We start from the raw sequence: 14365 nt of genomic DNA, 5'->3' as shown, positions 1-14365 counted from the left end.
CAAATCCATCTTGTCGGCAATGGAAATCGGAGATTCGCAGCAGTCCATTGGATCGGATTTCAGAGCCCCCGAGATTCCAAATTCCACGGCGAGGACGGAATGGGCCGTTCCCCACTGAGCCGCCTTAGCACGGGAGTCACAGCGGAGCAGCTACTCCTTCTGAACTGAACCATAAACATAAAACACACCAAGGGATGGGCGGCACACGCAGACACTCTCAGTGCATATGCATATTTGTCATGGAGGAATTAGGAATTAAGCACGAGGAATCGAACGATGGCCCCCGCGTTTGTGAGTCCCGCTTATAGAGAGAGAGAGAGACCCAGAAAAAAAGAAAAGAAAAAAAAAAAAAATGGGAAGCATCTAAGATGTACAATCAGGGGAAAGGTTAAAAAAAGGTGCGTTAGCCGGGGGGGGTACTGGGTCAAATCGAATGATGAAGCGTCTCTTTTTTTCTTCTTCTTTCATTTGCCCAGATTGATCAAGGCCCGCATCGTGAACTCTCTAGGCATTTCATCAGCGTTATTATGACTGATTGATACCACTGCGAATGGCTGCCATCGGCATCACGTGTGAACACAGACTGGAATTCGAGGCACAGCCCCCGTGACATTCCCAGCGTAAATTATCCTGCACCAACCGGCACTGTTTGGAAAATTTCATCAGGTACTCCGTAGACGAGATTGAAACCTTTTTTAAGCGTGTGCGGTGTTCCAGGCCCTTGGCGGAGACCACGGGATTTTTTGTGTAATCTCCCCTCAAGCCACAAGGCGGAAGGTTGGCGCTGTGTAAATTGCCTTGGTGTTGTCTCTTTTGTTGTAGGCTAATAATGGGCAGTGACATTCTTATACATGGCATGGCCATTCTCATTGTCATTTGAATGGAGTAAGCTACTCTTGGGTTACCTACACTCTGGGCAAATAATAGGCCTATGATACACACTGTCTTTTTCCCCTCTCTTATTTGGCTTTTTCTTTTTCTTTTTTTTTTTTTTTTTGTTCCCTTGGCAGAGATAGAGTATAAGAGAACAAAAAACGCCGCCACCACTTTTTCGCCGTAATGGCTGCATGGCAATAACGGGCGTTCACTCAGCATGTGAAGCTAGCAGAAAAAAAAGAGCCGAAAGGAGACTTAATCGTAAAAAAGGGATAAAAAAAATTAGAGCCGTCTCTTTTCCCAAAATTCTTTCCTCTATGAATTGGATTTTGACGGATCGAATCAAAAACAAAGGGAAGGGGGGGCTTCAAACGAGTTCCCGCCTTCGGAACAGGAGGGAGTGCCAGAACGATGCAGGCAACCGGCCCTTCCCCTTGGAACTAACAAGATGGGCGTTTCTGGCTTCTTGGGGCTGTGACATCAAGGCCCGGAGCCATCACCAGTTAGGATGCTCCTTATCGGTACGCACTCATAACATGTGGGTGATGGATGTGTAGATGACATCTTCTGCGTTCGAAAGGCCCTAGGACACGTCCCCTCTTTTTTTTTCGTGACCCGTCGCTGCTGGGTCGTGGCGCTACATGGAACGATTCAAGGGGGTTGTTTTTGCAGCTACGATGGGAAAAGATGGGAAAATAAAAATCAATATTGAGGGTCATACCGAGTCAATAATTCAGAGTTTGCTTGGCGATTGCCGCTAGACTGCCCGCCTGTCCATCCCATGCGGGGTGATGCCGATCCGGGGTTGACAAGTGCATGATCTGTCAAATCTGTGCATCTCTCTTTGCGTGTTTAGCATGGGACCTACTCCGTGTTTGTTTGTATGAGAGAAAAAGAGAGAAGGGGCTGCTCTGTCCGTCTGCGCCATCGTCGCAGCGTTGCATCACATCGTAGCACAATCGATTGCGGCGTTTTATCTTGTTGTCCCTTTCTCCACTGTGCTGAATGATACCATGCATGACTGCTTTCTTTTGAGGTTTTAGTGAGAGAATCTCCGGCGCTGGGGGGGTGGCTGATGCCGGAGATTCGTGTAGAGTACGACTCTGCGATGATGTATCATGTCCTCGCTCCTCCCATTCAATACACACTCGCATCCTCTGGAGGTGTCGTTACGGAGTAATAGATGAATTCGCGGCAATTATGTACCGTATTATTTCCATCAGAGGTGCTGCCGACATAGGTTTCGGGTCCGGCACATACGAGCACTCCTCGACGAATCTCGAGATTGCCCCGTACAGGGTAATCTGCTATCAAACTTATACTGTAGCTACAGCATCCAGCCCTATTTCATGCTACTAAACTTCGATTATTGGCTTCTGCTCACTGTGGCTGGCTTATTCGCCATTTGAATTAGGTTAAGATTAAATTGTATCTCAAGAGTGTATCTCACAGAAATACACGCATTTATTATAGTTTTATCCTTTGTACCAAGCTCTGGGTAGCGACATAGAGTAGCCTGGCCTGGGATGCTTCTGCCCAGCCACTCGCCAAATCTTGCACGACCAACGGCTAAAATATCACTTCGCTAGCACAAGTTTACCAATTTGGCACCGTCTTACGTCATATCCCGTGAGACACGATAAACGAGAAACACGAAAAAAAGAAGAAGAAAAAAAAAAGGAAGTTGCGCAGTACCTATTCCGGGGGGACACGTTCGAGATACAATATCTGATTCCACATAGGTAGTCTAGGATACTAACTAGCTGGGCTCATCATCCGAGGCTTCCAGTGAAAAGGCGCCCGCAAAACAAAAGAGACCTCAATCACTTCAGTCAAGAAAGAAACACCATGACCTAAACAAACTAGATAAAACCAGCCATGACAAAACAAAAAAGATAAAAAAAATCTAGCACCTATCGCTGTGTCAAAACAAAATGTCACTCATCTTGCAAGTTCTGCTTTTTCCCTTATACTAACAAGGACTAATGCACTACATGATCAGTTGGTTCTAGCAGAAAGCGGGTAAACATGCCCAGCCTAAAAGCGACGAGTTTTCTGTCACGTCTATCTTGCCCATACCATACTGTATGTGCTACATCGATGCAACGCCTGCATAAGCGTATCGAGAGCGTATTGGATACTATCGCAGCAATAGCGCAGTGTACCAGCCTGCTTTATGGCGGTGCTAACGTGCAAACGGGATTAGCAGCAAACGTAAAATAGCACTTTGAAAGCTTTGCCCTGCTTTAAGCGCGCCTTTCCCTTTCATTCTTAATCTTGATTTTGCGTTTCCTTCATGTAAATGGCTATTCGTTCTGCCGTCCTTCTCCCTCCTCCCCCCTTTTCCTAACCAGGACACAGATGCGTACTCGTATATTCAGCTACTATTTAGCGGGCTCCATCAAAATCATGAGGTGATGCTAGACATTGCGCTCAAAAAAAAAGTCGCTAATGCTGTCACTACCGACCGCTAGCAGCAGCCAGGTCTCCTTTACGGCGTGGTACTTTCGGGAATGTGTACTCCGCAAGTGCCGCCATGTCAGCTGCAAGCTGCAAGCATCTGATTCCTGCAGCAGCTCAAGCACCACCTCGGCCATGCACCAAAGCTGGTAACGACAGCGCAGGCTGCCAGCGGCCAAGAATGCTTAGCATATTCGCAAGGCAAGGGAACAACAGCAGCCAAGAGCCCCCCCTGTACCGTGTCCGAGCCGAGCTGTGACTGGGTACCCCTTGACCTTGCCGCGGTAGTACAAGTACGGAGGAGTACCTCCAAGGTCTTGGCAGCCCACATGACCATTTCCCCAGATCATTCCGCAGGCAGGTACCTGCTAGTCAGGAGTACGCGGCACCTCTCCACAAGGAAGACCCAGAGGCGTACTGCACTGTGCGGCGCACTGGACACATGGCACAAAAGAGGAAAGGAGGAGGAAAAAAAAAAACAAGAAAAAAAATTCCAGCAGAACCCTTATTGGCTGTTCTTCCCCAGATTTTCTCCGCATCATAATTTGCGTCCCGTTCCCTTTTTTCTTGGACGTACCACGTTGGAGTCGAAGCGCACTGCAGCTAGAAAACATGGCGTTTCTGGCGGCCCATTGTAGTGCAACAACCAGCCTGCTACAATTTGTTTTCTTATTTTGTATTTCTCTCGACTCCTACCGGGGGTGAAACCATAGTCTATTCGATGAGAAATCCATTTAGCACCTAGTGAGCCTGTTAGTCAGGCTATACCCAGGGCATCCCACTTCGTGTCACCGTCATACAGCCTCGATGCCGTATCTGCCGTGCTTGTATCTGAAGAACCGGCCAGTCTGCTCTCTTTCATTCATATATATCTCGGAGATACAGGCAGCTTGGTCCATAAAAACTCGGGCATCTTAAACCTCCTGCTGTATCGGCTGATTGTAAGCGCTGCGGGCTGCGGAGAACGTAGTCTACAAGTGCGAGGGCTCTGCTACTGTACCTATTTTCCACACGTGTGCCTTTCGCACTAACAAGAGGTATCTCTACAGAGAAGAGACCTCTTACCATTGCCGTGTCAGGATGAGTCAACTGCGTCCTCGTAGGACGAGAAGTAGTGGTACTTCTGGCGGCACCCCAAAGCCGAGGCAAGGCATCCTGGTGCTTGGAGTGTATCTGGCGCTGAGAATACTGTGCCGCACCAAACTCCAGCTTGCGGGCAGATACCTACTTCTCAAGGGGGGAACCCAAGTCCCAAGACTACAGTTTCCGCACCTACAAGAGGGGTCTAAAAAAGCCACTCGGGCGGCCGAATGCAGCTAACTGGCACTCAATATAACTGTAGGCCTTGGCCTTTGAGCCACAAGTCCGCTCCAGCCCAGCTAACCGAAGTGCTGATGGCCTCGATAGCCTGAGGACTGCATTCACCGCTCCACTCTCATCTGTGTCAGTCTTGTGTCCATGCCATGGACTCGCTATGAGACGTTCTGGGCCTCTTACACTGGACAAGGATCTGAGCGGCGTCTGGGACATCTGGCCAAAAAGGATGATGGCCGAGTTCCTGGATAACCACCTTTGCCACTGAATTAATTGTAGTCAGATGGATTAGTAACTGGGACAGGCAAGAGAGAGCAAGGTAGGCAGGCAGGTATTTCGGAGTACGGCATGAGACGTGCTGCCTGTGCCTTGTAACGGCGTCATAGCGGTGGTGTGGCTGACGAGGGCCCGTGTATGTCTCGAGTCCTCGTACCAGCAACCACTCTGTTATGCAGAGTGTCATGATGCCCAATCGATAAATGTTGGGTGTGCCTTGCGCTCGTACTCGGACCAGGCTCTCAAAGGCAGAGGAGGCTGCACACCGGCAGCGCAGCTTGCGAATTTGGCAGCTCTCACAGAGCACTACCGGAGAGGCACTATATCGTATTAGCGGCGTATTGAGACTCTCCTCCCCTCATGGAGGCAGAACGGGCCAATGTTTGGGCGCTGTTGGCGAGGCTTGCCCGGGGAGGGATGCAGTTTTTTTCCTCTCTTCTCTTCTTTCCCTCCGTCTCGCAAACAGAGTTGCTCTTAGGCTAGGTTCCTTGGTCCGGTGGCAGGGGAGGCGGAATTCCATTCCTCTGTGGCGTCGAGCGAGCCTCCCAACCGGGCATGGCGCCAGGCGAAGGAGGGTGGGAGAGCCCCAGCAGAGCAAGCGATTAGCGGCGAATATGAGCTGCGTGCGGATGCTCGCACAAAGAGGATGGATAATGGACTACAGTACGTGCCGAGTACAGGCGCTGCTGGTACCTTGCCGTTGTCTTGCCTTGGCCCCGACGGAGGGTTTCTGGTGAGAGTGCCGACGAGGACATTCAGACTCACGCCAAGGTCGGCGCTGGCATTACGTGGAAGTCCGATGAAGGAGCGCAAAAGGACAAGCCATGGGCCTCTACTGTAATACAGTATCACGTACATTCTAGGTACCGAATATCCGCAGCCTGCCCCTTGTAGCGGTGCACCGTGCAAAGTGCGTGAGTGGTTGAGATTTTCTCATGGCGGTATAAGAGAAGAGCCATAGCGGCCAAGTTTGATGGATGATGCTGCGAGTGTTGGATACTATTGAAGGCGCCTAGATGGGTAAATGAATTGCAACACGTTTGTGCCGTACTGCTGCTGTACTGTTTCGGCACAGATGCTGTCTGCCTAGCAGTTGTCAACTCGACAACCGACGTGCCAAGTTTCACCTCTGGTTCCAGACTATCGGCGGCATCTCGAGCAGCCTTGAGCTCAGAGGCCTGACGCCAAATGCCTGGCAGAACAGCCACGGACAGGCTCCAGGGCCCTCCACCCTCCCAGGCCAGCCCGTGTGGGGCGCGCCATGCTAGTAACTCGCGTGTACATCGGCACAGAGCGCTGCAGGCCGGGCCACGGCCCAATCAGCGCCGCCCAGCGCCATGCTGGACCTGCTGGGCCATGCTGGGCCGGTGCTGGGCGCTGCTGCTGATCGCTTCCTGTTCGCCTCTGGCCCGTTGACCGAATCTCACTCACCCGCACCTCTTTTCCTCCCCTTCTCTCGTCGCCTGCTGCCACATCTGGATCGTCGTGCTGCGCGCATCACGTTTGCGGCCCACTAAATCGCAGCTCCAGCTCCCGCGCCCACGGGCACAAATCCAGGGCCCTTCTCGAAGTGCTCTTCCCTCCCCGCTGGCCTCGTCGCGTTTCGTCCCGTCTCGTCTCCCTCTCGACGCCGCCGAAGCTTCAGGTCAAGCCTCGTCGCTAAACGAGCTGCCTGTGCGACCGGCTAGCACTGCGCCGCCTACGCTTACTCGCAGCGCTGCCCTCTGCTCGCACTACTCGCCGTACCGCTGCCCATTCGACTTGTGTTAGTTGGCCCTCTTAGTGGTCACACTGCTAGCGCACTCCGGCCGGCGTCCAACCCTTGCCTGTCGGCTGTCCCCCCATCTTTTTCCCACTGGGACGCTGAGGATATTACCCACTTCTCGCCCGTTTTGCGATTCCACGCCTCTCACTTTCTCTCATCCGACCCGTTTTCTGTGATTCGACTTCGACCTCTGATCAACCACCGTCGACCGTCCTCCTGCGCCCGACTCGCCGCCTGCGAAACGCTGTCCCGGCGACCCGCCATCATCGAGCCTTCACCCTCTTTTGCCGCCGTCCGCGAGGCGAAGGGCGTCGCAACGCCTGACAGCCCTGGATTGATTTCAAACCCGCCGTCACCATGGCCATCGCCATGGGCTGGCACAAGCCCGACAATGTCGCTGGCTCGTCGGCGCCAGCGATCATGGTCGGGCTTTTTGTCGCTTCCGGTGGCCTGCTCTTTGGTTATGATACTGGGTAAGCCGTTCTGTGAAATCACCGACCGTGAATGCGATGCTCAGCCTGCCGCCGCCGCCCCGATTGTTCCGATCCCTGTTATACTTGATGTCGTCTGTTCCTGTGCTTTTTCTTTTAGAGACACCAGAGGAGGAGAAAGAGAAGGAAGATGGTTGGATTCTTATTCTTTTTTTCTGTTTTGACGGTGGTGGTGACGATGCGGCCAGTGCTGCACCAGGGCCGTTCTATCTCTTCATCGTAAAACAACCGTTTATATACGATGCGAGATAGTCGGAAGAAGAATATCGTTATTGTCGTTGTTGTAGTGGCATGGAAGGATATACGCATGACTGTTATTTCCCGAAATCACCCATTTCTTCACGCATCTGGCTGGCCCGCAGTCGCACTTCGATTCACCAACATTGAACATCGACCGCTAACCACCTTTTCTAGGGCCATTAATGGCATTCTCGCCATGAATGAATTCAAGGAACGGTTTGGCACATGTAAAGACCAGCCCGACAGAGACGACATTTGCGCCAAGGACTCGGCCCTCATCGTCGCTATCCTCAGCGTAGGCACGGCGATTGGAGCCCTCCTCGCCGCTCCCGCTGGTGATATGCTTGGTCGTCGACGGAGCATGCTCCTCGCCGTTGGCATTTTTTGTATTGGCGCCATCTGCCAGGTCTGTGCCGAAGCATTACCAGCCTTGTTGGTTGGAAGGTGAGTTTTCTGTTTTCATTACCAACGTCATCCTCTCCACCAAAAGCTTTGATCCGCACTTGGCATGCGCGCTGTTCCATTAAACTGTGCAATATAACTGACCTTTTCTACCAGAGGCCTAGCTGGACTCGGTGTTGGTGCCGTGTCTGTCCTAATCCCACTGTATCAATCTGAAATGGCTCCGAAATGGATTCGTGGTACTCTGGTTTGCGCCTATCAGCTCTCCATCACTATAGGGCTCCTATGTGCATCTATAATCAACATTCTCACCTCTAAACTCCACTCATCGGCCGCTTACCGAATCCCTCTTGGTCTTCAACTCGTTCCCGCTCTCATTCTAACCGCTGGCCTTATTCTCCTCCCCGAAACTCCCCGATTTTTGGTTAAGCAAGGCAAGAAAGACGCTGCCGGTCTTTCACTCAGCCGTCTTCGACGCCTCGACATCACTCATCCGGCTCTTCTTGACGAACTCCAGGAAATTGTCGCCAATCACCAGTACGAATTGAGCCTGGGTCCAGACACATACAAGGAGATTTTCGTAGGCTCTCCTCATCTAGGACGCCGGACCTTTACAGGATGCGGAATTCAAATGCTTCAACAGCTTACTGGAATCAACTTCATCATGTATTACAGCACTACGTTTTTCGGCGGTTCCGGCGTTGACAGCCCCTATACAAAGTCGCTCATCATCCAAATCATCAACGTTGTATCTACGTTTGTCGGTGTCTTTGTTATTGAGTCTTGGGGTCGGCGAAGGCTGCTTATTGTGGGCGCCATTGGTATGGCTTGCTGCCAACTGCTCATGGCATCGTTTGCCGCTGCCGCTGGCGAGAGCCTTAAATCAGCCTCTGCTACCATACTCATCGTTTTCTGTTCCATCAATATCTTCTTCTTCGCTGCCTCCTGGGGCCCCGTGGCATGGGTCGTAACGTCGGAGATTTATCCTCTAAAAGTCCGCGCAAAATCAATGTCTATCTCGACATTTTCTAACTGGGTGCTCAATTTTGGCATCGGGTACAGTACACCATTCATGATAGGTAGCGGTCCGGGCACTGCTGGTTTTGGAACCAAAATCTTCTTCATTTGGGGAGCCTTTTGCATTCTCGCAGTTTTCTTTGTATGGGCCATGGTCTATGAAACGAGCAAAATCAGTCTGGAACAGATCGACGAGATGTACGAGCGGGTGGACCATGCATGGAACAGCAGACATTTCGAGCCCAGCTGGAGCTTCCAGCAACTGCTTGACGAAGGGTGGTCGGCCAGCGCGCAGCCTCCACCAGATCATGAGTTACAAACAACTCCTTCACAATCAAGTGCTGATACCACGCTCGGTGATTCAAACTCAGTCACCATCCACATGCCTCACAGTACTCACGGTAATGGCAACGAAATAACGACAGCGTCCTCGGATGAAAACAAAGAGTCTATACCCACCATGGCACACGTCGATTTTAGCTACTAAATGGCCGGTCTCAACACCCCCCTCTTCCTTCTTCTGTAAAGAGCTGCGTGTCATATTCATGTCCCGCTCTCTTATCTCTTATTTCTTCCTCTCACTTCTTCCGACATACACAGAAGGGCAAGGCTATTATTACTATCGAAACCTTTTTATGTGACATGTGAATATATCAGCGATGGAGTTAATTGATGCAACGGAGTTTTTAGGGTGTTTGGCTTTTTGGTTTTCCTGATTTTTTTTTTTACTATTATTACCTTGTTCCCTATTTTGGGCTATTATGGGATTTGCTCGGGTACATGGGCATGGGTGCATCAAATTTCTTGAGTGTCGAGGGTAACTTGGATTTTTTGGGGGGGTTATTGGCAAAGGAAACCCTTTCCGGTTTTGGTATTTTTGGGACATCTCTGATTAAGTTGCATGTGGATATTTTCGGGGGAGCTGTGGACGCATGGGGGCGCTTTCTCTTCCCCCCCTTTTCTTTTTCTGCCAGCGTCATGGCCAAACTGTGATTTATGGACCCGTGAACTGCTTTTGATTAAGCCCACGGGCAGAGAACGAACTGGATTATGGACATTGCCTGTTCAAACTGCGAAATACCCTTGTCCTATGTTAAGACATTTTTTTCTTAATTCTTCTTTTACTGGCTTGTTTTATTATTATGGCGCCGAAATGGTCTTGCTGTCCAAGAAGAACTGTGTGTGCACTTGATTGTATTGCTATTCATCAACCAAACTGGATGGTTTGAAAGGCTTGTGTGTCTGGGTATATCTATATAAATAAATAACACAATGTACGCACCATGGAAAGATTACTCTTGCAAAGGAGAAGAAAAGAAGTAAATTTGTGAGACGCGAGATGAAGACTGCAACTTTGTATACTTGATTTATATAATCCATGGCAAATGCGCCATGCCAGCAGAGGGCTCAAGTCGTCTAATTCTTCAGCAACAGCACCTAGGAAAGCGAACTTCATCCGTAGTGCCAAAATATCCACAGCATAAAAGAAAAAGAACACCTCAACACAGGAAACCTAAATATTACCCAGTAAAGACTCAATAGTCTGAGTGTTGAAATATATGAAGATGACAAGTGGCTTCTGCTGAGGCCCTCCCCTGAACCGGGAGTTGGTGAGAGTGAAGATGATGGAGATGACAGCAGCAACGACAGCAATGACCACAATGACAACGATTGCCCCTCCCCTGCAGGTGAAGTTACTGCACCCGCTGTCTAAGAGCGAGTATCCGCAGAGGTCTGAGACGAGCAGCATCGACAACAGCCACGGCAGCTTCAACAACAGCTACTACAACCGCAGCAGCTTCGACAGCATTCATAGCAGTATCAGCATCCTCCTCCTCCTCCTATTCCGCAACAACCACTCGTGAGCAATGGAACGCGCAACAACATGAATGCTTACTCCCCTAGAGGTTCTGGCGAGAGGAGACATGGTTGGAGAAATCAGAATCGAAGATTGAGGCCTAACGAGGAACCATTGAAGCGGTTGAGACAGCGCTTTGGGCAAACAAGGAGACATTAAAGGTCAAATTAGATCATGTGGATAATATATGAGTATCGTTCAAGAGTAGCTTTTAGTTCGGATGCTATGTGGATATTTTGAAATTAAAGCAGCGGTATATAATGACAATTATGTTCCTTGTCATCTACTTCATAGTGCTTTTCTCTTTCCCCTTTTCTTCTATAAAACTCATAAATATAAAATTTTCTTCTGCTGTATCTTCTTATAATTATTTGTGTTTTATGTGGGGATAGGCAAGAATGATCCTCACCCGGAACACTCGACAAGTATAGAAAAGCATTATAACTTATAAATTACAACATCTCATCTACTGCTGGTTTATTAGCTGTTTCTAGCCTGAATAAATATCTACAACTATACTCACAGCAAGAAAAGTGAAACGCAAAGCGAATGATGACGATTATTTATATATATAAATGGAAAAAACTTCCAAAAAAGAAATTCATTCTCGGGAGGCGGAATCGAACCGCCGACTTTTCGATGAGATGTCTCCATTACAGTCGAACGCCATGAACCAACTAGACCACCCCAAGTCTAGCACGGTCATTTTAGTGACTGTGCTAGTGTTGTTAGCGTCACTGTATTTTAGCTTTATAAGGCCAAATATCCTAGCTAAAGCTCCTTAAGCGCAGGCCATTCCCGCCGCTAAGAGCAATAGTATGCCAATCGATAGGCAGGGTTGTATTTTAAGCATTAGCGCTTACCTCTATGGGGCGTAAAGCACAGTTGAAATATAAGCGCCAGCACGGTGATAAAAAGATTATTCAGCTTGAAACTTTGCAAGATATGTTCTAGTTGGATGAAAACAACGAGGGCTGCAAGGGGTGGTTAAGTAGGGAGATTGAAAAAAGAATGAGAAAAAAAAAGGAATGCTGCGGTATATACTTAATGAGATATGCTTATGATAGGAAAAAAAAATAAAAAAATGTAACTCTTCTCCGGAAGAATAATCTCTCCGGGGACGGAATCGAACCGCCGACTTTTCGGTGAGATGTTATCCATTACAGCCGAACGCCATGAACCAACTAGACCACCCAGAGGTAGAAGAGTTGATAATAAGCTAGTTATTTTAGATTATATGTCTTAGATATCCCATCCGTTGTCTCACCCATTGAATTTCTCTCTCTCTCTCTTTTTCCCTTTTTTGTTTCGGTTGTTTCCTCTATTACCCTACCGTTAACTGTTGATTGTAATTACTCTTCTCTCCAACATCTGCAATTACATCACACACACTCCCCCTTCTTCCCTTGCATACAACATACACACACACGCAGGAGGCCACAAACCAAACTGGCCAGTCATGAAGCCGTCCGCAACGCCACAACTGCCGGTTTGTGTCCCCCGCTGCAGATGCAAGCGTCCCAGCAGCCAACATGCATAGTAGGTAGGTCCATTTGTTTACAGTAGGTACCCTGAAACCTGTAAATGTACCTGCTCCGTCCTTGTTAATAAACACCCCAAGCGGCTGATGCTCCACCGAACCGCTCTTTCACGCATTCTGGACCCTCAGAGGCGCTTATTATATTAAAGCCCTGCCACTGCTAGTAGCTGCCTACTCCATACTATTTTGTACTTGCTACGTAGGCGGGGAAAATTACCAAAAATCTTCCGATTCCGCAGCACGGAATTGTCTCTTTGTTGCCTTCGTTACTACGTTATGTTCAGCTCTCATCTCCTGTTCTGCTGCCAGGTCTACCCCATGTACCCGCCTTTGGGCATTCGACCGAACAATGTTCAAAATCCTCGGCAGGGAGGGTCGTACGCCACACTCTGCTTCGGGGAACAAGGAGCGGCCGATGTGATAGCCGCCCCTCTCGGCCGATGCTATGCCTTGACTAGAACTCTGCATGAAGCAAGCCGGCCGGCGAGCCCATTCAGCCATATCATGCACATGCATGAGGCCCAATTCTTTCACTTTGTTGCCTATCGCCAAGAGCCTGTTCATGCGAAACCTAGAGCAAAACAAAATAAAAAAGGAAAGATCAAAAAGTTTCATTGCTACTACCTCATTCTCGGTGGCCATGATGGTCTATATGCAATTAGCTTCTTGTTGTAGATCCCCTTCCCTCCCCTCCCCTCCTGCACCTAGCTGATCAATTCAAACAAAACCAAATTCATAAACTCCTGAGCGCCCCATTTGGTTTTTTTTTCTAGTGTAAAAGCAAAGGCTTGCTGTTAATGCGTGTGATATACAAATGCATCTGGTATCCGTCCTTTCTGTGCACGCGCTTCCTGTCACAACAGAGGGTGGCGAGGTGAATCATTAGGGAAATGATCTGGGAGGATTGGCGCGCTGGAGCAAGTGCTTTCTAAGAGTATCCAGCTCCGAGTCCAGCTCTCTCAGATATTCACGGTCTGCGTAGTCTTCCCTATTCAGCTTATAACCAGAGGTCCGATGGTCCTCTCCAGTCGCCGCAGTCTGAGGATCGTGGTTCAGAGAGTACGGGTTACCGGATTCTGGCATGGCTTGGATATCCTCCATGGTCTCTTCTTCATCTTCTTCCTTGACTTCGCTTCCTCCGGATTTCTTTGACTTGGGGCTCTTGAGGCGCTTCCCATCTCGTCTTTGTGCCACTCTGCGAGATCCTGATGGAGATGATACTTTTGAACTTTGCCGAGACCGTGATCGGTTGGACTGGTTGGTATCACCAAAATCAGAAGTGGGTGATGATGCGGAATCCGCCGCACCATCATGTGCGTAGTTGTTTCCCCATCCACGCTCCAGCTGCCTTTGGAGTCCAGATTCTTTCATTATTTCGTAAAATGCTGACGCCATATTGCAGGAGACTGGATCGGTATCCATGGTTGATCTGGTAGGCTCTTCGTATAACTTGTTAGACTTCTCTCTTTTAGACCTAGAGGGTGCCCGTGAGTCTCTGGAATCTATCGAATGTGTTAGATACCAAATGTAAAGCCCATTATGGACTACATGTGAGTGAGTGTCACCATACCCATCCGTAGAGTGGAGGATCTGATATAGGGTGTAGGAGCCGCAATATATACTGGCTTTGTTGAAAAGGGTGATGAGGAGAACACGATGATTGAGAATAAGGGTTTCTGAGAATTGGAAATGTCACAAACGATTCAGTGTTTGGGCAAGTGAGAGTGAGTCGACAATACACAAATTGTGTGGCATTACCTTCTCTCTCTATACAACTTGGATAGATGAGGTTCTGCAATGTGGTTCCACACACGACATATGAAAGAAATGAAGTGAAAGAAGTGCGTTGTGAGCCACCTTGGCTTTCGGATGAAACTCAATAGATGAAGGTGCAGGATTTATAAGTGCAGAAATTGTAAGAAGGAGTAGCCCATGGCTAAAAGCTTGTCATCCGCTCCCGCACTGAGGGTGTGTGTGGTGTGCGTGCGTGTGTGGTCGTAACTCATGTGACAGCAGCAATAAACGTGGGTCTTGGCATCACGGAGATTGATAAGAGGATAGGACAGGTAAATGCTAATAGCAGATTGTAGAACTAGGACAAAGCAAGGATGATGGGTCTGTAAGAA

General features: G+C 49.1%; 5 protein-coding genes across 5 annotated transcripts; 3 read left to right on the top strand and 2 right to left on the bottom strand.

Annotated features, from left to right (window-relative positions):
- Positions 1-6263: 6263 nt before the first annotated feature.
- Positions 6264-6443, top strand: TrAFT101_005936 (uncharacterized protein; the record flags this gene model as incomplete). Its single annotated transcript, XM_066127617.1, has 1 exon — positions 6264-6443. One exon carries the CDS (start codon positions 6264-6266, stop codon positions 6441-6443), a length of 180 nt encoding a protein of 59 aa, XP_065983730.1.
- Positions 6444-7048: 605 nt separating this feature from the next.
- On the top strand, positions 7049-9328 carry RCO3 (glucose transporter; the record flags this gene model as incomplete). The annotated part of the gene is made up of 3 exons (XM_024900280.1): positions 7049-7164; positions 7597-7866; positions 7981-9328. The coding sequence occupies 3 exons, from the start codon at positions 7049-7051 to the stop codon at positions 9326-9328; spliced, it is 1734 nt and encodes a 577-aa protein (XP_024760452.1).
- Positions 9329-10493: 1165 nt separating this feature from the next.
- On the top strand, positions 10494-10803 carry TrAFT101_005934 (uncharacterized protein; the record flags this gene model as incomplete). The annotated part of the gene is made up of 2 exons (XM_066127616.1): positions 10494-10702; positions 10749-10803. The coding sequence occupies 2 exons, from the start codon at positions 10494-10496 to the stop codon at positions 10801-10803; spliced, it is 264 nt and encodes an 87-aa protein (XP_065983729.1).
- A 497-nt stretch (positions 10804-11300) lies between these two features.
- On the bottom strand, positions 11301-12803 carry TrAFT101_005933 (uncharacterized protein; the record flags this gene model as incomplete). Its single annotated transcript, XM_066127615.1, has 3 exons — positions 11301-11413; positions 11563-11633; positions 12457-12803. 3 exons carry the CDS (start codon positions 12801-12803, stop codon positions 11301-11303), a joined length of 531 nt encoding a protein of 176 aa, XP_065983728.1.
- A 318-nt stretch (positions 12804-13121) lies between these two features.
- TrAFT101_005932 (uncharacterized protein) lies at positions 13122-13661 on the bottom strand (the record flags this gene model as incomplete). Its single annotated transcript, XM_024908174.2, has 1 exon — positions 13122-13661. One exon carries the CDS (start codon positions 13659-13661, stop codon positions 13122-13124), a length of 540 nt encoding a protein of 179 aa, XP_024760450.1.
- Positions 13662-14365: the final 704 nt, after the last annotated feature.

This window comes from Trichoderma asperellum, chromosome 3, assembly GCF_020647865.1.
Source record: "Trichoderma asperellum chromosome 3, complete sequence".
In the NCBI taxonomy this organism is placed as follows: domain Eukaryota; kingdom Fungi; phylum Ascomycota; class Sordariomycetes; order Hypocreales; family Hypocreaceae; genus Trichoderma; species Trichoderma asperellum.
Note: the sequence above shows the minus strand (reverse complement) of the source record. Positions and strands in the feature narration are given on the sequence as shown.